At 36.7% G+C, this 22,319-nt stretch overlaps 1 protein-coding gene across 1 annotated transcript in view; it reads left to right on the top strand.

Moving 5' to 3' along the window:
• UNC13C (unc-13 homolog C (C. elegans)) overlaps positions 1-22,319 on the top strand; it is a 557,952-nt gene that overhangs the window by 429,396 nt on the left and 106,237 nt on the right. The window contains exons 19-21 of the mRNA XM_005882381.2: positions 16,375-16,501; positions 18,631-18,727; positions 19,670-19,813. Coding sequence (XP_005882443.1) covers positions 16,375-16,501; positions 18,631-18,727; positions 19,670-19,813 — 368 coding nt within the window. The remainder of the gene's footprint in view (positions 1-16,374; positions 16,502-18,630; positions 18,728-19,669; positions 19,814-22,319) is intronic.

Raw genomic sequence — 22,319 nt, forward strand, 5'->3', positions numbered from 1 at the left:
CAGCTGCCTGGCTGCTGGCCGCCATCTTGGCTGACAGTTAATTTGCATAAGGATATGCTGATTAGCCAATGGGAAGGGTAGCGGTCGTACGCCAATTACCATGTTTCTCTTTTATTAGTGTAGATTGTGTGTTCACCACTCCCAAGACCCTCTGGCAATCACCATAAAGTTGTCTGTGTCTGTGTTTTGTTTTGTTTTTTTTCTTTGTTTAATCCCTTCACCTTTTCACCCTTTTTCTTGGCAAAGATAGGTGGCTGTTTCATCCTTTTGTAACAAGTTTAATTCCTATTTAATTAGATTTCTCTGAATCTGGGGAGAGAGAGGCTTTAACATAAGAACTCCTTATGCCCAAAAACAAATTTATTCCTGTAATGAAAAATAGTGATTCATGATAGAAATAATGAACCAATGCCTTGATATCTTTGCATATTTATTATTGGAGCCAGCTAGTTCAGCTGTGTGTACTTTGTCTTCCTGTCAAAAATATGACTGAATATGTAATTCTTCAGTGCTCAGAAAATTTTCCTCTCATGACTCTATATATGTTGTTTCATTATCCCACAGCTTCTAGTGAATACAAGAGTCACAGGCGAGCCTGTTGTAATTGTATATATGTTGTCTTCCTGTTTAGGATCCTGTAAGAATTGCTTATTTTATTCCTTCAAACATTTTGCCAAATGTGTCTATTCATTAGTATTTAGATGTGAGTATCTTTACTAGTGGAGAATTCCTTAACTTCATACTTGTTTTGCTCTTCCCCTCCCCCTACCGCAAAATAATTTAATTGTGCCTTTTATTGTTCTGCTCCATTTGTTTAACTTTTTCTCTTATGTTGGATCTGCTGTCCAGTAGTAGAAGTCTCTCTGATTTCCATGTCAGTCATTTATTGTCTAATCTTCTAAGAATTATCCCTACATTCTGAAAAATTTTAAGCTGTTCTTCAAATTACTTGCTTGTATTTCTAAATTTTCCATTTTGTTCTTTACTATTTCTGGTATTTTTTAAAAAAAGGTATTCATTTTTGAAAGTGTAATAGATGTATAATTAGGACAAAAGTTTATGTATAAAGTTTTTCTTGGATACCTGATCAGTCATTGTCCCCAAATATGATCACTATTTCAAGTTTCTTGTGTATTTTCAAAAATGTTCCAAGCATATGCATGTATGTATGTACATATATTTGTCGTTTTCACACAAATGGTAATATATTATCTATACTAGTACTCCAATGTACCTTGCTATTATCCTTAACAGTATAACTTGGGGCTCATACTATATAAACATATTTAGAATCTACCTCATTCTTTGGAGTAAATTCTATTTTCAATATAATGGATGCACAAAAACATGTATTTCCAGATCAATAAATACATAGATTATTTTTAGTATTTTGCTAAGATAAATACCTTTGGAAATATACTTTTTGTTTACATGTGCAAATATATTTAAAAGTAAAATTCTTAGAAGTAAAATTGCCAGAAGTTTTGGCATTTAAAATTTTGACATATATTGCCAATTGTTCCCTAAAAAACAAAAGGTATAGTTTATATTTTTTAATCTGATAGAGAAATTCCATCTCAATACATTTTTATTTCTTTAAATATGAATGAAGATATGCATTTTTCATATGTTTAAGGATAATTCTAAAGAAATTATCAGTAAAGTTAAAAATAAATATTATCACCAATAATAAAACCAAAAGTAATAAATATTTAGGATGTTTTAACCACTTCTATCTAAAATATAAATTATGTAAAGCATTTTTCACCTTTGTTCATGACTTATCAATTGTTTCCATTTCCCCTGTAAGTAATAAAGAGATGATGCCAACTCAGGAAGCTGAAGAAAAAATAGCTTCATTAATATCCACCACAAAGAAAAAGCCCTACCTTTTATTTTTGTATGCTGTAAATAATTGATAGAAATCAATTTTATCTTACAAAAGGAATCTAAACTACAGGTACATTTAAATAAGTAATGAGAAAATATACAGGAAACTATAAGATGTGAAATCCATAAAGATTTGAGTCTTTTAAGAAAAAGTTACAGACAATGATTTTGCCATAAAATCTACATACTTCTGAGAAATACAAGTAACTGATTAAGAGTAGTTTATATGAGCTATATGTATATGGAAGAAAAATTATGTTTATATTTTATTGGCAATTCTTAATAAAACTTTTATTGACATAGACAGGGCCTTTTATTTTAATACGGAAAATTAGACCTATCTTTTTAAGACACAGCAGTGACTTTTCCCCATGTGAAGTTATAAACCAGCAAACTTGTAGACCAAGTCCAATGTTGAACACGTCCTCTACCAGTATGATTGATGAACCATTCTGTTTTCAATAAGAGTGAGGAAAATAAGGGAATTGACATGGCAAAAGAGCTGTTTACATTTTTGCCCTTCCATCTATCCCTCCCTCTATCCATCTGTGATTCTAACCAGACAAGGTGGTGTGGGAAATAAAAATTTTAGTAAGTTGTTATATCTGTTCTTAGAGAGCTTACCAAGGAAGGGAAGAGGTGAGAAGCACGGTTGTGTAATGATAAGACACAGAACCAATATTAGACCCCATGCCTCCTCACTTCCAACACAATCATCACTATTACCACTCAAGTCCAAGCTGCCCCTGCCATCCATTGCTTGTCCTGCTCAGTAGTCTCCTATAAACCACTCCTGCTTTCACTTTTGCATCCTTATAATCTCTTTCCCAGACAGCAACCAAAGTGACGTTTTACAAAATCCTCCAGCGTTATATATAAATCTTACAGGGAGTGGTCTGTCTCATAGACCACAAGGTCCGATGTGACCTGGCCTTGGCTTCTCTCTGAAGTCGGTTCTCACCGCTTTCACTCCCTGACTCTGCTTTAGCCCCTCTGCCCTCCTTGCATCTGTTTGAACTTAAGCACACTGTGTTGCTTGAGAGCCAGTTCACTTGCGTATTTTCTCCCTGAAATGCTCACTCAGTTCTGCTTTCGTGTCACCTCATTAGAGATCTTACCCGAATGCCCTATTGTAAAAGGCACTCTGAGCTCATTTACTTCCTTATTCTGCATAATTTTCCTACTTTCCACTTTAACACTTACCACTGCCTCACATTATATTAAACAGTTTGAATTGTTTGCTTCTCCTCACTGTATAAAAATTCCAAGGTGATGGATACACTGTTTTTTTCTGTGCTGTACTCTCAGTATATAGAATAGTACCTGGTTCATATTAGATAAACAATAAATATAAGTTGTATAAATGATGGAAATCCACATTTTAGTTGCTAGTTCTAATTCTTGCAGAAATTCCCTGCAGTACATCTATCGCTAGGACTCCGGGTAAAAATACAGTGTAAGTGAAGCTTGTTTTTTGTTGCTTTTTTTTATACCCTTGCTAACTGACTTGTCAGTTAATGACAATAGCTTCTTTGGATGCCTCTATTTTACCATTGTGTTCCAGACTATTGGCTGTCTCTATCTTTTTGAACACTCTTTCCCATTGCATCCAATTTTTTACCTTATAATTATCCATCTCTAGTTTCCTAACACCAGATTATGTGGGTCTGCCTTCATAGTGCTTTCTGATTTTCCAAGGACTATGGCTCAGACAAGTCATGCAGCATTCTTCCAAGTCATACCATGAGATGGTATATTCTTTCTTCCTTGTGTTATGGGAGAGTAGCTCCAGTTTTTTGCTTGGCTGCAAAATACTTCACAGATGTAGGAGTTGGTGTCATAGATGAAGATTATAGGGAAATTTTCATGTTGTACTGTTTAATTTGGGCAAAGAAAAGTTTGAAGTCAAAAAGCATGATTGCATTATACAGCCCATTTATTAATGAATATTTTTTATTCAGAGATAGAAAAGCGTTCCAAAGGTTTTGTTTTCAACAGAAAGATCTTATTCTAAACTCACTAGTCTAGATTTGTCGGTTATTGATCTCCACCAGAATTCTAAGCAGATATGTCAGAGATGGTGTCTATCTATGAAGTATGCCTGACCCCATCCTTCCTGGTTTAATGAACCCGGGGAGCCTGACTTCACCCTGGGATTCTGCTGAGAGACTGGCTGTAATAATGAGTGGGACTACCCAGCTACTCCTCTCAGGGGCAAAACTCTCTGGCATCAGTTTCAGTGGTCATAGAATAAGGCAATATTTTATTAGTTTGCTTGGCTTTTTAAATAGTGATTTGCTAAGACTTAGTTATCAGAAATGTGTCATGAAAGAAACTTCAGCATCTTCTTTCTTACCCTATAAAAATTAATGATATTTGTTCCTTCAGAGTCATTAATTCCTAAGTTGTGTACAATAATGTAAGATTGTGGATAGTGGGTTATTTTCTTGTTTGCTGATTTTTCTTTTTTGACATTTCACGTTGGTCTAAGTTACTTTTTGCAAACATGTTATGCATAGTCATTTATTATTAAAATGTTTATTTCTCCAAGCTTCATACCTTGTTTATACCATAGCTGACTTTGGCAGCCAGAGTTTAGGTACTTTCTCACTCTAAAGATGTGCTGATATTATAAGACCTTTATAGAGCTGCTCTGAAATGGAAAAATATAACTGTTATTCTGTTTTCTTCTAGTTACATGACTTAGCATTCTAAGTGTATAAAGAGACCATGATCTCATCAATATACTATTAATATGAATTTATGATTATCTTTAATAGATGTTTATATGTGCATGTTATCTATAAAAGTCTGATCCATATTTGTTTTTAGAACCAAAACTTCTGGGTAATGAGGTTTTAGGTGAGCACATAATATCGCACAAAGCCTCAATGCATTGGGCCTACTACTGGCTTTTTATTTTATACTAGTGGCCTGGTGCATGAATGCGTGCACATTGAAAGGAAATTAATTAGAAGAAATATTTTAATAATGCTATTTGTCCTTTCTCTATAATAGAAGTGTCAACCAAATTCACGATCGCTAGCAAGAGCTTTATGTGTGTTGCACATGCGCAAGTCAACTTAGCCTTTTATATATATAGAATAAACTTGCTTAATTAGACCTGCTTTCTGATTTAGCTAAACTTTTTCCAGCCCATTGAAGCACCCCAACTTCTCTTTCAGGTAATTGTCAGCAACACAGCAGTAAATATCAACACAAAGCAGATTATTATTGTAGATCATGCAGGGAGATCAAAGGATAAAATATTTATCTGCAGCAGTGTTTGATTATATTCTGCACAGTGAGAAAACTTGAAGTCATTTTCAAGGTCCACCATTTCTTACTTCTTTTCAGTTGGGTCAAGTTTCTAAGCTTTCTAAATCTTCATTTTCTGGCTAATGAAAAGAAAATAGGATTCCACCTAGTCTCCTATCTACCTACTCCAGGACTTCTGTGAGGATCAAATAAGATGAGGCATGGGAAAACACTTCACAGACATTTGGTTACAGAGTAAATGTTTCCACCTGGCTATAAAGCAAGTTGTGTTCCTGAGCTGAAGAAACTGCAAGGAGGCTAGTGGCTAGGCCCTAGGGAGAGGAAGCCGGGCGTTGCTATGTGATGTTATTACCCAGTGACCATAGCAACCGTTTCCAGGCTGGCCATGGGATCAAGGCAGCATTGGCTGTGATTTGGTGGGCTGTCACTCCAAGTGGAGTGGGGCCTGTGCTCCACTTGGGGGAAGCCAAGTGTTGCTTTGACGGCCAGGTCCACGCTGCTGTTTCTCTGTAAATGGCCAGTGTGCATCACTGCAGCTCCTGTGCTGAGCGTCTGCCCCCTGGTTGTCAGTGCGCATCATAGTGACCTGTCAGACAGTGGGAAGGACACTTAGCATATTAGCCTTTTATATATATAGATTCCTTCCAGAACTTCCAGGCTGTCAAACATTTAGACAGATGTTTGTGATAGTCCTACAAAACTGTATGCTACTAACTATAGGACAGCACAGTGTTTATGCAATAAAATGATGCCACAAATGAAGAAATAGCAAATGACACTGTGATGATTTTTGGCAGCCAATTTGCTTCTTTTTTTCTATGATCAACTGGGATTTATTCCAGGGATGCAACATTGTTTGAACATACAAAAATTAATTAACGAGATACACCAAAATTAACAGGATAAAGAATAAAAATCACATGATTATCTCAATAAGTGCATAAAAAGCATTTGTAAATTCAACATTCTTTCATGATAAAAACCCTCAAGAAACTAGGTATAAAAGAATGTACCTAAACATAATAAAATCCATATACAGTAGCAAAGGTCAAACTCAATTGTGAAAGCTGAAAGATTTTCATTTAAGATCAGGAACAAAATAAGGATGCTCACTATCACCACTTGTATTCAGCATAGTATTTTTTTTTTTTAGTTCTTTATTTTTGAAGGTATTACATATGCCTCTATTTTCCCCCATTGATCTCTCTCAGCCCACCCTGCTTAGCACAGACCCTTACCCCCATATTGTCTGTGTTGATTGGTTATGCTTATATGCATGTATACAAGTCCTTTGGTTGATCTCTTATCCCCCCACCCCCACCCCCTTGCCTTGCCTCTGAAGTTTGATAGTGTGTTCGATGCTTCCATGTCTCTGGATCTATTTTTATTCATCAGTTTATGTTGTTCATTATATTGCACAAATGAGTGAAATCATGTGATACTTATCTTTCTCTGACTGGCTTATTTCACTTAGCATAATGCTCTCCGGGATCAACATAGTATTAGAAGTTCTAGTCAGAGAAATTAGTCAAGAAAAAAATTATTTCTACATGATGTTAGAATTATATATGGAGTTGTCTTATCCCCCCTTCTAAACACCTTGGAGACATGAATAGTGCCTAGAAAGACTCTTGTACATAATAGACAATCCATACATTTTATAGAACTGATTAATTAAAAGTGAAATTAAATAACTTTTCTGAAAGAACTTGTGATTTGAAGTTTCCTGTCCCCTCAAAGACACACTCTGTCTTTGACTAAGTAGACCAAAATTATCACCACTCACATCCCAATCATCAACATTTACTGAGCTCTTACTACCTGCCAGATGTGCACTTCTTTTTAAAAAAATTTATTGAATATATTGAGGCGACATTGGTTAAAAAAATTATATAGGTTTCAAGAGTACAACTCTATAATGCATCATCTGTATATGGTATTGTGTGTTCAAAACCCCAAGTCAAGTCTCCCCTTTACCCACTTGTACCTACCCCCACCCCTCTTTTACTCTAGTAATCACCATACTATTGTCTGTGTCAATGGGCTTTTTTTTTCTTTGCTTAATCCCTTCACCTTTTTCACCCAGCTACCCAAACCTCCTCCCCTCTGATAGCTGTCAGTCTGTTCTCTGTTTAAAATACAAGTGTCCATCAGTAGATGAGTGCATAGAAAGGCTGTGGTACATTTACACAATGGAATACTACTCAGCTATAAAAAGAAGGAAATCTTACCTTTTGAGACAGCATGGATGAACCTGGAGAGCACTATGCTAAGTGAAATAAACCAGTCAGAGAAAGACAAGTACCATATGATTTCACTCCTATATGGAATCTACTGAACAAAATAAACTAAAGAACAAAATAGAAACAGACTCATCAATGCAGAGCCAATTTGCTTTTGATACAAGAATGGATTAGGAGTATACCACTCCTATTCCGAAACTGATACATATTGTAGATTTCTGTATTTTACACAAAACTCCATGCATAAACACTAACTTTCAGAAGACAATATATTCTTTTCAATAAATACTGGTTCATACCATCTAAAGCAAAAGAGGAAAATTTTTCTAAATTGCTAAGCTTTTTTTTTTTGGTACAACTTTAATAAAGCATTTTTATTCTGATAGTACAATATTCATAATTCTCATTGATATTCAAAAATTAAATTTTGTAGAAAATTACCATACTACTGTTTGGAAAACTAATTAAATGTTGTAGTTAGTAAATGTAATTAGCTAGTTAAATCTTTGTTGCCAAAATTAAAACTGCAGGAGGATTGATGGCTAAATAAATTCTAGGAGTCATTCTCATCATATGAAATACCCGTAGATACAATTTTGTCAATGTGGTCTACTACTAAGCAGAAGATAATTTAGGTAGAATTAAAGATAATTTAGAGTATGTTTCTAAATGTGATATTATAATATCTTACATTGATATTTGGTAGGCAATAGTTAGGATGTACTTTAGTTTATTTAAAATATCTCATAATATATAATTATATATGGGAGGAATATAGGAGGACATGAGAAAAACAGACATGGATTTGGAACAGTAATAGTTATTTTTATAGAATCATTTAAGTGATAATAATAACTACAGAGAATATAGCTGGGAGTACACAAGTATGAAACAAGGCTGATAGGAAGATAAATAGTGATTTTTTTCTATCCACAATGTCTATATATTTTACTTTCATGATTCTTCTTCTCTCAGAGCCTACCTAGTATTTTCTTAACATCAATTTAACAGGTTTTATTAACTGATTTCCTCTGTGATGATGGATTAATTCACAGCGAGGTCTGCTAGAGGTTCTTATGCTAATATAGTATCACAAAGCAAGAGGACAGCCCGAATACTTGTGTCTGTGTGTGTGTGTGTGTGTGTGTGTGTGTGTGTGTGTGTGTGTGTAAACTAGAAAGAGAAATTTGGAGATTAATTAATAAATTGAAAATATCTTTGTGATACAATAGACCATTAACCCATGTAGCCTGACTCCATACAATTTAACAGAGTACCATTTGTTTATTTCTGACTTGTACAAGTAAAGTAGGCACAGTGGTCTCCCCTTATCCACTAGGGATAGGTTTCTGAAACCCAAAATAATACCAAACTCTGTACATACTATGATTTTTTTCTTAAACATACATATCTTTTTACTCAAATGAAGCATTTTATGGTTTCTCTTTAGAATATTTGAATTGTCAGCATCACTACTCTTTGCACTTTGGGGGTATTAGTAAGGAAAATAATGGTTACTTGAATGCAAACATGTGATAGCACTGATAGTGATCTGATAACAGAGACGATTGCTAAGTGACTAGTGGGCAGGGAGTATAGACAGTGTGAATGTGCTAGACAAAAGGGATGATTCCTATTCAGGGTGAATGAAATAGTGCAGTGTGAGACATCATCACGCTAAGAAAAACTGCATGTAATTTAAAATTTATGAATTGTTTATGTCTGGGATTTTCTGTTTAATATGTTCTGACCGTGGGTAAGTGAAATCATGCAAAGTGAAATCGTGGATAAGGAGGGAGTTACTGCATTTCACATTAGGGAGCTCCTCTGAGAAGTAGCTCAAAGACCCAGATTTGTATCCTTTTGTAGTTCTGTTCCTTCCAATCCTCAGCTGGATCTTCTATATGTGGCCAGTTAATGTGGGAAAATAGGGAGAATTTTACACAAGAGCTGTTTTAGGGCATGACTGGAAGTGGCAATGTTACTTTTGGCCCAAAATTCAGTTATAGGATATACCTGTTGCAAGGAGGATTGGAAAATGTAGTCTGGTTGTGTGCCCAGGAGAAAAAGGACATAATTTGGTAACCAGTTTAACCTGCTGCAAATACTGGGGTTCATGATGATTACAAACCACTACTGAAAAATGTTTAGATTATAGTGAATATTTGCTACTTAAGGACAAGCATTACAGGCAGGCCTTATTATACAATTGCATACCCTTACCATTTTTGTTTCCATTTTCCCTAAGATCAAATCTACATCACCAACTAAACAAACTGAATAACTCTGGCTGTATCAGCTGAAGTGCATAATGCATGTAAAAATGTCAATTACTCTTGTTTACTTGACAGGATATGAAAACAGATGATACTAGTCTCCTGTTTCTGCCTACAGAGAGCAGTAAATATCAGTTGACAATCCATGAGAGATACATGACTTAAAGGGGTAGGAACCAATTGCTATGAGTGTGAAAGCAATTCTGTAAGGAGAAAACTATTAGTAATTCTTCCAAGTTATTTTTTCACAGAGGAACTGGGTGAAACCCTGATAGGTTAAATTATGTCAGGTATATTCTTAGGAACTAGAATGGATGGTCTCTAGATTATAACAAAACCAGAATTGCTTTTTTATTAAATATATTTTTACCAGTGACCTGGTGCATGAAATTTGTGCACATTAAAAGGGAATTAATTAGAGGAACTATTTTAATATTGCTATTTGCACTTTCTCTATAATAAAAGTGTCAGAGATGAAAGAAAATTAGTAAAATGTATATGAAAATCTTCCTCCTGTCAGAGTCTGGGGCATGCCGCGGGACCCACAGAGTCAAGTCCCCGCCCACTCGCATGAGCCTCGAAATCGCACGAGACCCAGACCCAGCCGGCCCCACCCCCATTAGGCTAGATCCAGATCCTGCCGGCCCCACCCCCATCAAGCTGAGCCAGGTGGGGGGGTGTGGCCTCAGGTTGCCTGGCCCAGTGCCAGGGTGGGGATTGCGGCCTGAGGTCCCCTGTCCCGGGCCGAGGTGGGGGACACACCTTGAGGTCCCCTGTCAAGCCCTGTGGGTGGGGGGCATGGCCTCAGGTGCTCCAGCCCGGCGCTGGGGCTGGGGGCGCGGCCTGAGGTCCCCCGCCAAGCACTGCTGGGCGGGGACGCAGCCTTAGGTCCCTTCTGATTGCTGTTTAAAGCTCGTTATAGGCTTCTGCTGTGGGCGCAGCCATCTTGTGTTACAGAATCTCTGCCTCCACTGTGGGTGCAGTCATCTTGATGGTTATGGCATGATGGTCAATTTGCATATTCCCTCTTTATTAGATAAGATTTATACAAGAGAGGAAGGGAGAGGGAGAGAGAGACAGAAACATCAATGATAAGAGAGAATCCTTGATCAGCTGCCTCGTGCATGCTCCACACTGGGGACCACGCCCACAACCCAGGCATGCTTCCTGACCCAGAATCAAACTGTGACCTCCTGGTTCATAGATCAATGCTCAACCACTGAGCCATGCCAGCTGGGCCAGATTTCCTCTTTTAAAAAACAATCTGTATCCTTTCTATCTCCTTTCCCATATCAATTTACAATGGATAGATGGGATTTGGGGGGAAAGGGGACATGGCCTGGCTAATATGTGGCTACAGAACATTAGGCATATACAAGTGTTTCTTTTCTGGACCTGTGAGAATCTAGGGAGCTTGCAGAGTCCTAGAGAATGCGCTTGGGGAGGTCTATAAGTTCCAAGCAGCGTGCCCAGGTAAGGAGGAAGGAAAGACATTCTGCAGTTGTGGAAAAGTAAATTTTAAGTGCGTTAAGCAAATAAACTTAAGGTCGTGCCTGGAAAACTAACTGGGACACTGCTCAGAGCTACCTTTTACCTGCTTTCCAAAGTATAGAGGTGTCTTCATTGCAAGGGGCAGAGATGGATGAGCCTTTCTTTTTCTTTTTCTTTTTTATACTCACCTGAGGATCTATATATATAAAAGGCTAAGTGACCGACCATCTATCTGACCGACGGACTGGCTGGTACATATGATGCGCACTGGCAATTTAAAAATAAACGTTGACTCATGCATACACAATGTTTGTCCCCTTCTGACACTGGCCTCCCATTTAAATTAATTCAAAGGTAGTTTCCTGTGATGCCAGCATTTGTGATGACTATTAATAAATCACAAGGACAAACTCTAGAGAGAGTAGGAATATTCCTGCCTGAACCCATTTTCAGACATGATCAGTTATATGTTTCTTTCTCTGGAGTTCAAAGAGCATATGATGTTAGAGTTAAAGTTGTAAATACTTCATCACAAGGGAAATTAGTCAAGCACTCTGAAAGTATTTTTACTCTTAATGTGGTATACAGGGATATATTAGAATAAGTTTAATCAATTTATCAGTCATTGTTTTTATCAATGTTGTTTTTATACCTGTTTTTGTTGTTTTTATATCATGTTTTTGTTTTTATGTCATGTCTTTGTTGTTGTTATATCATGTTGTTATTGTTTATTTATTTAGCAATTTACATATTATTTTCATATACATTTTACTAATTTTCTTTCATCTCTGATACTTCTATTATAGAGAAAGGGCAAATAGCATTATTAAAATATTTCTTCTAATTAATTTCCTTTCAATGTGCATGAATCTGTGCACTGGGCCACTAGTATAAATACAGTTGACTAGAGACCCGGAGCACGAAATTCTGTACTTGCTGGGGGTGGTGGGGGGGGTGGTACCTCAGCCTGGCCTACACCCTCTTGCAAACCAAGAGCCCTTGGGGGATGTCTGACTGATGGGAGCAGGCCTAAGCCATCAGTAGGACATCCTTAGTGCTGCCGTGGAAGCAGGAGAGGCTCCCACCACCGACGCTGCACTCACCATCTGTCAACCTGGCTTCTGGCTGAAACGGTGCTCCCCCTGTGGGAGCACACTGACCACCAGGCGGTAGTTCCTGTGTTGAGCGTCTGCCCCCTGGTGGCCAGTGCTCGTCATAGCAACCGGTCATTCCACCGTTCAGTCTATTTGCATTTTAGCCTTTTATTATTTAGAGAGAGAAGAAGGGAGAGAGAGAGAGAGAGAGAGAGAGAGAGAGAGAGAGAGAGAGAAACATGGATTGGTTGCTCCCTATATGTGCCCAAACCTGGGAAGTGCCCTGACTGGAAATCAAACTGGCCAGCTTTTGGTGTATGGGCAATACTCCAACCAACTGAGCCACCTGGCCAGGATGGTGACCCTTTTGCTTTTAAGGCACAGCATGAATTTAAGGTTCACTCAAACCTAACAATAAAACATGTAAAAATATAAGTAGAGAAGGGGATAAAACCCAAGGTTTTAATTAAAAGCACAGTTATTTCATTTCACAAAGAGACAAATACATATTAAGTAGTATTTCTTATAAATTAGAAATCTTATTTTATGTAACACGTGTCCTCTTACTCAAATTCTACTTTGTGCACTAAACCACTAATATCAAATCATTTCTCTATTGAATCATTTATTAAAAGCACAAAGTTGGGCTAAATTAATCTCCTTAATGGACCAGTCTCCTGTACATATCAAATCATGGCACATGGCACATGCCATATTGTCACATACCACCCTTTCTCCTGAAGCTCTATGAGTCCTTCATTCTTATATCCCTGTACCTCACACATGACCTGGCACAATACATGCTAAGTAAACATTTTTGGTATTGGATGGAACTAGGTTACTCTTCCTTTCAAGATTCAGTTAATGTGCAAACACTCTTGAAAGAGGTAACACATTAAGTCAGGCTCACTCCTAACATTTGCAAAGGCAGTAGCACAGTGAAGGCCCACATGCCATAGACCTAAATGCTTATGATTTCTAAATCAAGCTAATAAACTGTTATATAAAGTGTGTTCAATGTTCTACTTCAACACATAAACTTACTTTCATATCAATGTGATATCCCTTCAGAAAAATATATATTTTACCTTTATTTCAGCAAAATTACTAATTATGTTCTTATAATAAAATAGTTGAAATATAACCTTTCTATTCTCTTTTTTTCTGTTTAAACAAAGTAAGAATACCTTGTTATTGAACTTTTTTCTATTTTCAGCCTTTTTCCTGAGGTTCATTTATTTTTTTCCATCCAATCTCAATTTATGCACATTCTTGACATTTAAAGGATTAAAAAAAGGTATTGTATTCAAAATGGACATGATTTGAATATGTATTTTATAAAAAGATGCAATTCAAAATAAACTATAAATACAAATATTAGAAATTTAAATTACATCCATGTGCTTTTAGATATAGTTCCTAAATAGTTTTTAGAAAGCTATTGCCCTCTAAAATATTAAAACTAGTTAATAAAATGAGGACAAATACAAGTAATTATTCATATAAATGTTTATGTAAATTATTTGAATAAAGCTAAAATGTAATGAGTTAAATTTCTTTAATCTAAATTTCAAAAACAAACAAACTCTTCAATAGTCATCTAGTTGGCAAAGAATCAATACCAGGCTTCATGTATGTTATATCTGAAACTATACATATACACACAAACTTTGAGAGTAATATGAATCATTTAATATTTAAAGCTGCTTCCAGGCAGCATGTACACCTGTTTGCAGCATGCCACATTGCTGGACGAGTGCCTTTGAATGCATGAATTAGACAAAAGAAAATGGGTGTTATTAATACTTGAAAATAATGCTTGGTTATGCAACAATTGATTGTATTTATGCTACCCAGAGGAAGAACCTGATGAGTTAGTTTGTTTTTTTCTTACTTAAATGCTTCCATGGTTCCAAGTCCTTCCCATGCTCCAAAGCAGTATCTGTGTCTGTTGTCAGCAATGGCAATCTGGTTGCATTTGTTCACAGTCACCTTCTGTTTTTAGGATAGAGAACAAAAGACAGTCCAAAGTGTTTCTCTTGGGCTTAGGCAGGGGTGGGTAAACTTTTTGACTCGAGGGCCACAATGGGTTCTTAAACTGGACCGGAGGGCCGGAACAAAAGCATGGATGGAGTGTTTGTGTGAACTAATAAAAATTCAAAGTAAACATAATTACATAAAAGGGTACGGTCTTTTTTTTTTAGTTTTATTCATTTCAAACAGGTGTTAATCATAAGAGCAGGTGGTGTTAGTTACAAGGCCAGATGTTTAGAGTCTGACTTGCTCTGTACCAGCACCAGGTATGGGATCCCAAGTGACAGAGGATGCCAGAAACTATTTAATTTTTGAGTGTGCATTTGTGATAAATAGAGAACCCTCTTAATGTGTGGGCTCCGGGGCAAAAGACTTCCCTTATCTGGATTTCAGGGTTGTATTGCATTAAATTATTATCTATGAGTTTATCAGATAAACGTTTCCTCATAAGATGTGAAAGGACACTAGAAATCAGAAGGGGTAAGGACAGGGGGAGAGACAACACTGATAGGGGCAAAGGTGGCATTTAATTTGGAGGGAGTTGAAGCAAAATATCACATAGTTCATAATTTTGTTTGGGAGTTTGTTCTAGAGTATTAGTTTATTACTCTTGTTTCTCTGTGTGTGTTCTCTCTCTTAGTTCTACAGATTGTCTTTAATTATTGTTTAGACAATTTGAAAATGTTCTATTTGGGGTTGTTTCTTCTTTTGCTTATCACTTGGATTTAAATCTCTCTATAGTCAGGTTTTGAGAGGCAAGGATATCCTCAGTCCTATATAATAAAAGGCTAATATGCAAATCGACTAGTCGCTATGATGCACACTGACCACCAGGGGGCAGAAGCTCAATGCAGGAGCTGCCCCCTGCTGGTCAGTGTGCACCCACAGGGGGAGCACCACTCAGCCAGAAGCCAGGTTGACAGCTGGCAAGTGCAATGGCGATGGCGGGAGCCTCTCCCACCTCCACGGCAGCACTAAGGATGTCCAACTGCTAAGGATGTAGGCCATCAGTCAGACTCCCCCGAGGAATCCTGGTTTGTAAGAGGGTGCAGGCCAGGCTGAGAGGACACTCCCCCACCACCCCCCATGCATGAATCTTGTGCACCAGGCCTCTAGTTTGTTTACAACAATATAATTGCTTCAATTGGTATTTTTATCCTGGAATATAAAGTACTGGTATAGTACTGGTATGTTTCTACTGTAAGTCAAAACCCTTAGCTTAAAAGAGATTCACAGACCTTGATCTTGACCGGAGCTTCTCAGAGGACACTTTCAGCCTGAATATAGTTAGGGATATTTTTAGATTTGGTTGTATCTGCACTTGAAGCCCCAATGGGCCAAGATATTAATATTGGGGGCCTGGGGAAAATAGATAAACATGTTTAGTAATATTGTTTGTCTCTATTCCCCAGTACTGTATGTCCAGATCAAAATACAATTTTAAGCTATACTTTTTGAGCAAGCGAGAAAGAACATCACATATTAGAAAAATCTGCTCAAGAAATGTCAAAAAGGTCACAGGGTATAAAATAATTTTAGCTGAACTTAAAAAAAATGAAGAAGAAATAATCTGGCTTAAAAGTTAGATATATTTCCTCTCATTTTCAACTATCTTAGTGTTTTAAGTGTTAAATATCCAGACCAGAAATGTGAGCTACTCATTCACATATCCAGTATTAGTAGGGGATTATGTCTCCCAGTTGAATTCATGTTTTATTCATGCTTAGAGTTTTAATGCTTTCTGGCACTTTTACCAGGCCCAAAGTAGTAAAAATATGAGAGCTTGCAGATAAATAGAAAACAAAGTCAGAGTTCTCACCTTTTTTTCAGGAAGGCACATTAGACATTCAAATTATTTCTCATTACTTCTTGACCTATTGGCATAGGATTTATAATGATTTTTACATTTTGTAAAATTTCAGGTTTGTCTTCAGCCATTCACTTTGCCTTTATATCAAATACACGATTTTCTTCCTTTTGGAAATACTACTAATAAAGGTAAATTGGAACACCGCAGCATTGTTGGCAAACCAAACTTTATTAAATGTTTGATTTTATCTGTTCTAGAACATGAAAAGCAGCGGTTATGTAAGAGCACCGATTATATGAATTTGCATTTCAAAGTGAAATGGTTTTATAATGAATATGTGCGAGAACTTCCTGCCTTCAAGGATGCCATTCCTGAATACTCCTTGTAAGTAGTGATTTTCAACCCCAAGTTTGTTCTCAATTCAAAGTCCCACATAATTACACCTGATTTATGCAGCCCTGAAATCTGTTCATGTAGTTGTCTTCTGAATACAGACACGTCTATTATAACATTAACATTAAATGATTCGCAGGTCTTTGGGAACCATGTTTAATTGAATTGTGTTGCATTCTTCAAGTATGTCTTACTTGGCTATTACTAAACTCAAAGAGAAAGAAATACATGATAGGATGTGGCTCACATGATGAAATTAATTTCTGTGAAAGTGCTTGAACTCAGACTTTCTTGGGAAAATGAGGATGCTTGTAGTGGGTGGAGCAAAAGTAGGTTTACAGTTGTTAATCTGAAAAATAATACAATAATTAAAAAACAATAATACAAGAATAAACTGTGTTTCTTGTCCTCACTACTTTTGCCCAACTCTATATATTGAGCTATACAATCAGATGTTTTTCTTTAATTCAACCGGAAAAATGTGTTAGAAATTAAAATTGAAGTCATTATTAAACAGGTAACATTTTCATAAACATATCTCTATCAAATACATTTGTAATCACACAATCATACTTGTAATACTATGCATTGATATTTATCAGAGTTCTATTTTATTCCATCAAGGAAGGTCTTCCATATGCCAGGCACTGTGCAAAGTGCTATATGTTTATTTGTTGAGTTAGAACATAGAACACATTTTTGTTTGTAATCCTCACCCGAGGATAAGTTTTTATTGATTTTTAGAGAGAGGGGAAGGGAGAGAAAGAGAGAGTGAGAAACATCGTTGTGGGAGAAAAACATGGATCGGTTGCGTCCCATAGATGCCCCAACTGGGGGGGTCGAACCTACAACCTAGGTATGTGCTCTGACTAGGAATCAAACTCTAAACCCTTTGGTGTACCGGGACAATGCTACAACCAACTGAGCCACTGGGCCAGGGCCACAACACATTTATACAGCAGTTTATAAGCTTAGTTTAGAAATCTTAAGTATTTAGGTCTACGGCATGTGGGCCTCCACTTGTGCTACTGCCTTTGCAAATGTGATGGGTGAGCCTGACGTAATGTATTACTCTTCCAATGTTTGCACATTAACTGAATCTTGAAGGGAAGGGTAACCCAGTTCCATTGAATACCAAAAATGTTTGAGGTCATGTGTGAGGTACTGGGGATATAAAAATGTGCATAGAGCTTTAGGAGGAAGGGTAACATGCAACACCATGGTATGTGCCATGATTTGATATGTACATGATTTGATATGTCCCTTGAGGGGAAGAATTTAGCCCAACTTTGTCCTTTTAGTGGACAAGTCATAATAGTGGATAAATGATTTGCTGTTAGTGGTTTAGTGCAAGGCATATATGAGTAAAATTATAGAGGTCTAACATACAAAAAATTGGACCCCCAAATAATAGAAGAGAGAAAAAAATAATACCAGAGCAATGTTTTAAATGATACTAGGTATGAATTTTATAAAACCAATTAAAAACATGAGGCATAGCTCAAAAACTCCTGTAAATCCTAAGCAGGATAAATGCAAAGAAACTACCTATAGGTACATCATAGAAAATTCCTTAAAAACAAGAAGAAAATCTTTAAATGTATTGGGGGTCAAGAAAGGGGAAACACTTTACCAGAGCTACTATACTCTTGACTGACTGTTGAGAGTGACTAAATGAGAATGACTAAAGCCAGAATATAATGCACTGATATCTTTTAAGTGATGAAGAGAGAAAGTCAACTTAGAATTCTACAAGTATCAAAAATATCCTTCAAAAATAAAGCAAAATAAAGACACTGACCTAACTGAGAATCTGAAATAACCCATTTCCAGCTAATGCTCACCAAAAATGTATACTAGGAACCATGCTTTAGATAGAAGGAAAAATGACACAAAATAAAATTATAGCAATGTAGCAAAGAATAAAAAGCATTTATTTTTGTAGACTGAAAGAGATATAGAAAGAGAGATTGAAGGTAAAAGAGAGGGAGATGTATTTAATGAAGTAAAGCTAAAGGAAGCTGAACTGGAAAAAGAAAATGAGAAGAGATTTGGGAACAGCATTCACTGCTAATGAGATGTAAATAACATTTTTATAGTTTGTAATATTAATTTTTTAGGTGGTTTGAGCCTTTTGTCATGCAGTGGCTAGATGAAAATGAAGATGTGTCAATGGAGTTTCTTCATGGAGCACTAGGAAGAGACAAAAAAGACGGAGTGAGTTTCAATTACTTTAAGATTGTTTATTGTCAAGATTCAGTCACATCACTCATCTTTAAGCTAATGGGAATTGTTAGGCTGTTGTTATTTATTAAAGTTTATTTTAATCCTCTAATGACCAAAATAAATTTAAATCAATTTTATTTTATTATTGTTTTTAATATATTTTATTGATATTTTTTTACAGAGAGGAAGGGAGAAGGAGAGGGATAGAGAGTTAGAAACATCAATGAGAGAGAAACATCGACCAGCTGCCTCCTGCACACTCCCCACTGGGGATGTGCCCGCAACCAAGGTACATGCCCTTGACCAGAATCGAACCTGGGACCCTTCAGTTCACAGGCCGATGCTCTATCCACTGAGCCAAACTGGTCAGGGAGCTTTTAAAGCAATTTTAAAGGGCTAATCGGAACCCTAGGAAATTGCTTAAATAAAAATTAAATAAAAAATAATCAATCACCTTTTTGCCCCAAGATTCCTATTGAGTCGGTCAGAATCTACAAGTTGAACAGACTTGTACAAAACTCCCTTGTGGTCCTATAACCTTTTCTAAGATGCCAAAATTATGAGCAGATACACTCCCTATGCCTCTGAAGCAACTCAAAAGTCTTGAACCACAGTCTGCTTGCTAAAATCATGCCAATACTTATGGGGAATGAGAAATAAACAAACTAACTAACTAACAAAAAGCAGTTCCCCAATTTAGAAATGGAGAGACCAATTAATAGCAGCCTGCCCCATGATATTAGTTTCACTACATCTTCCAGAAAAGGAGGTCAATAATTTAAAAATGGATAGGCACTTTATTACTGGAAAATGAAAGTATGTGATATGAAGGTCCATGATATAGGAGATTTAATTGTTTGTGTGAAACAATGAAGACTGTCTCCACAGTCCTGCTAATGTGTTTAATGGAATGGTTTCACCTTCTCCCCTCAGTTTCAGCAGACATCTGATCATGCCCTCTTCTCTTGTTCCGTGGTTGATGTATTTGCTCAGCTTAATCAGAGCTTTGAGATTATTAAGAAACTGGAATGCCCTAACCCTGAAGCATTATCTCACTTGATGAGAAGATTCGCAAAGGTAGGTTAAGTGGAATGAATCCTTTCTTTGCTGAAACTGTGCCATGCTATTACTTGCCTGCACAGAACCTAAATAATGCTGTTGTTTGGTAGTATATCTTCCCTGACACCACTATCCCAACTTAATTTCTAATTCAAGTATCAAGAGATTCTGTTGTTTCAGGTTTGTCATCTTCCTTCACTTCTTGTTTCTTGAATATGGACTTATCATCTTTAAAAACATCTATGTGTTATTTAAATGAATGACTCAGTCCTTTTTAATTAAAGACATTGCCATGGATGGTCAAATTATTTCTATCTCAAGTGTGGTGCTTTAGGGCTGAAAATAAGCCTTGACATTTCATATTCAAACTGTAATTATTGTTTAGCCAACACTACAGTACACTGAAAAGTATATTGAATTGCAGTCATGACAACTGCATTCTAATTTAATATCATTCAGTAACTGTAGTGTGGATCTAAGCAGTTCCTTTGAATTTTATGAAGTTAGTATTCTTACTTGACAGATTTATATTGATCAACCAGATTCCTCTTAAGACCTCTTATTCCTCCTAGAGTTTAAGAAGGCTCACACAATGCTTACTACTTTGCCAAGAGTTTCAGTAGAAATATAAGGAATAAATTGAGTCGGTCAGAATCTACAAGTTGAACAGACTTGTACAAAACTCCCTTGTGGTCCTATAACCTTTTCTAAGATGCCAAAATTATGAGCAGATACACTCCCTATGCCTCTGAAGCAACTCAAAAGTCTTGAACCACAGTCTGCTTGCTAAAATCATGCCAATACTTATGGGGAATGAGAAATAAACAAACTAACTAACTAACAAAAAGCAGTTCCCCAATTTAGAAATGGAGAGACCAATTAATAGCAGCCTGCCCCATGATATTAGTTTCACTACATCTTCCAGAAAAGGAGATCAATAATTTAAAAATGGATAGGCACTTTATTACTGGAAAATGAAAGTATGTGATATGAAGGTCCATGATATAGGAGATTTAATTGTTTGTGTGAAACAATGAAGACTGTCTCCACAGTCCTGCTAATGTGTTTAATGGAATGGTTTCACCTTCTCCCCTCAGTTTCAGCAGACATCTGATCATGCCCTCTTCTCTTGTTCCGTGGTTGATGTATTTGCTCAGCTTAATCAGAGCTTTGAGATTATTAAGAAACTGGAATGCCCTAACCCTGAAGCATTATCTCACTTGATGAGAAGATTCGCAAAGGTAGGTTAAGTGGAATGAATCCTTTCTTTGCTGAAACTGTGCCATGCTATTACTTGCCTGCACAGAACCTAAATAATGCTGTTGTTTGGTAGTATATCTTCCCTGACACCACTATCCCAACTTAATTTCTAATTCAAGTATCAAGAGATTCTGTTGTTTCAGGTTTGTCATCTTCCTTCACTTCTTGTTTCTTGAATATGGACTTATCATCTTTAAAAACATCTATGTGTTATTTAAATGAATGACTCAGTCCTTTTTAATTAAAGACATTGCCATGGATGGTCAAATTATTTCTATCTCAAGTGTGGTGCTTTAGGGCTGAAAATAAGCCTTGACATTTCATATTCAAACTGTAATTATTGTTTAGCCAACACTACAGTACACTGAAAAGTATATTGAATTGCAGTCATGACAACTGCATTCTAATTTAATATCATTCAGTAACTGTAGTGTGGATCTAAGCAGTTCCTTTGAATTTTATGAAGTTAGTATTCTTACTTGACAGATTTATATTGATCAACCAGATTCCTCTTAAGACCTCTTATTCCTCCTAGAGTTTAAGAAGGCTCACACAATGCTTACTACTTTGCCAAGAGTTTCAGTAGAAATATAAGGAATAAAAGATGAGGTCTCCACCTTTCAAATCATATATCTACATATATGAATTGACCCCAGTACATTATATATATATAATTAAGATCACATGAAATGAACTAATTGGAAGATTACATGAAGAGGGACACAAGTTGATCTCAAGTATAATGGGATCTACAGTAAGTCAAGGGTAATGAAAAATAATTAGAGCTGAAATAGCCAGAGGTTTTATGGGAAAATGGGACTCATTCAACCAAAAAAAGAAGAAGTTATAGAAGTGTTCTAAGCCAAGGAAATAGCAGGAATGGAGGAAGAGGTAAAGCTGAGCTTGCCATGTAAAGAGGAAAAACAGCTGTTCTGAGAGAAGCAGTGGGAAAGGTTGGGGGAGTGAAGATGGGTCCAGATCTTGAAGAGTCTTTCTTTCCAGGTTCAGAAATTTAGACTTTTGAACAATTTAAGAAACACTAAACATTTGGAGACTAGAGGCCCAGTGCATGAAATTCATGCATGGGGGGAGTGGGGGTTCTTCAGCCCAGCCTGCACCCTCTTGCAAAACGGGACCTCTGGGATTAGGCCTAAACCAGCAGTCAGACATCCCTCTCGCAATTCGGGACTATTGGCTCCTAACCACTCACCTGTCTGCCTGCCTGATCGCCCCTAACTGCTTGCCTGCCTTCCTGATCACCCCT

This window comes from Myotis brandtii, unplaced genomic scaffold (assembly GCF_000412655.1).
Source record: "Myotis brandtii unplaced genomic scaffold, ASM41265v1 scaffold709, whole genome shotgun sequence".
Taxonomy (NCBI): domain Eukaryota; kingdom Metazoa; phylum Chordata; class Mammalia; order Chiroptera; family Vespertilionidae; genus Myotis; species Myotis brandtii.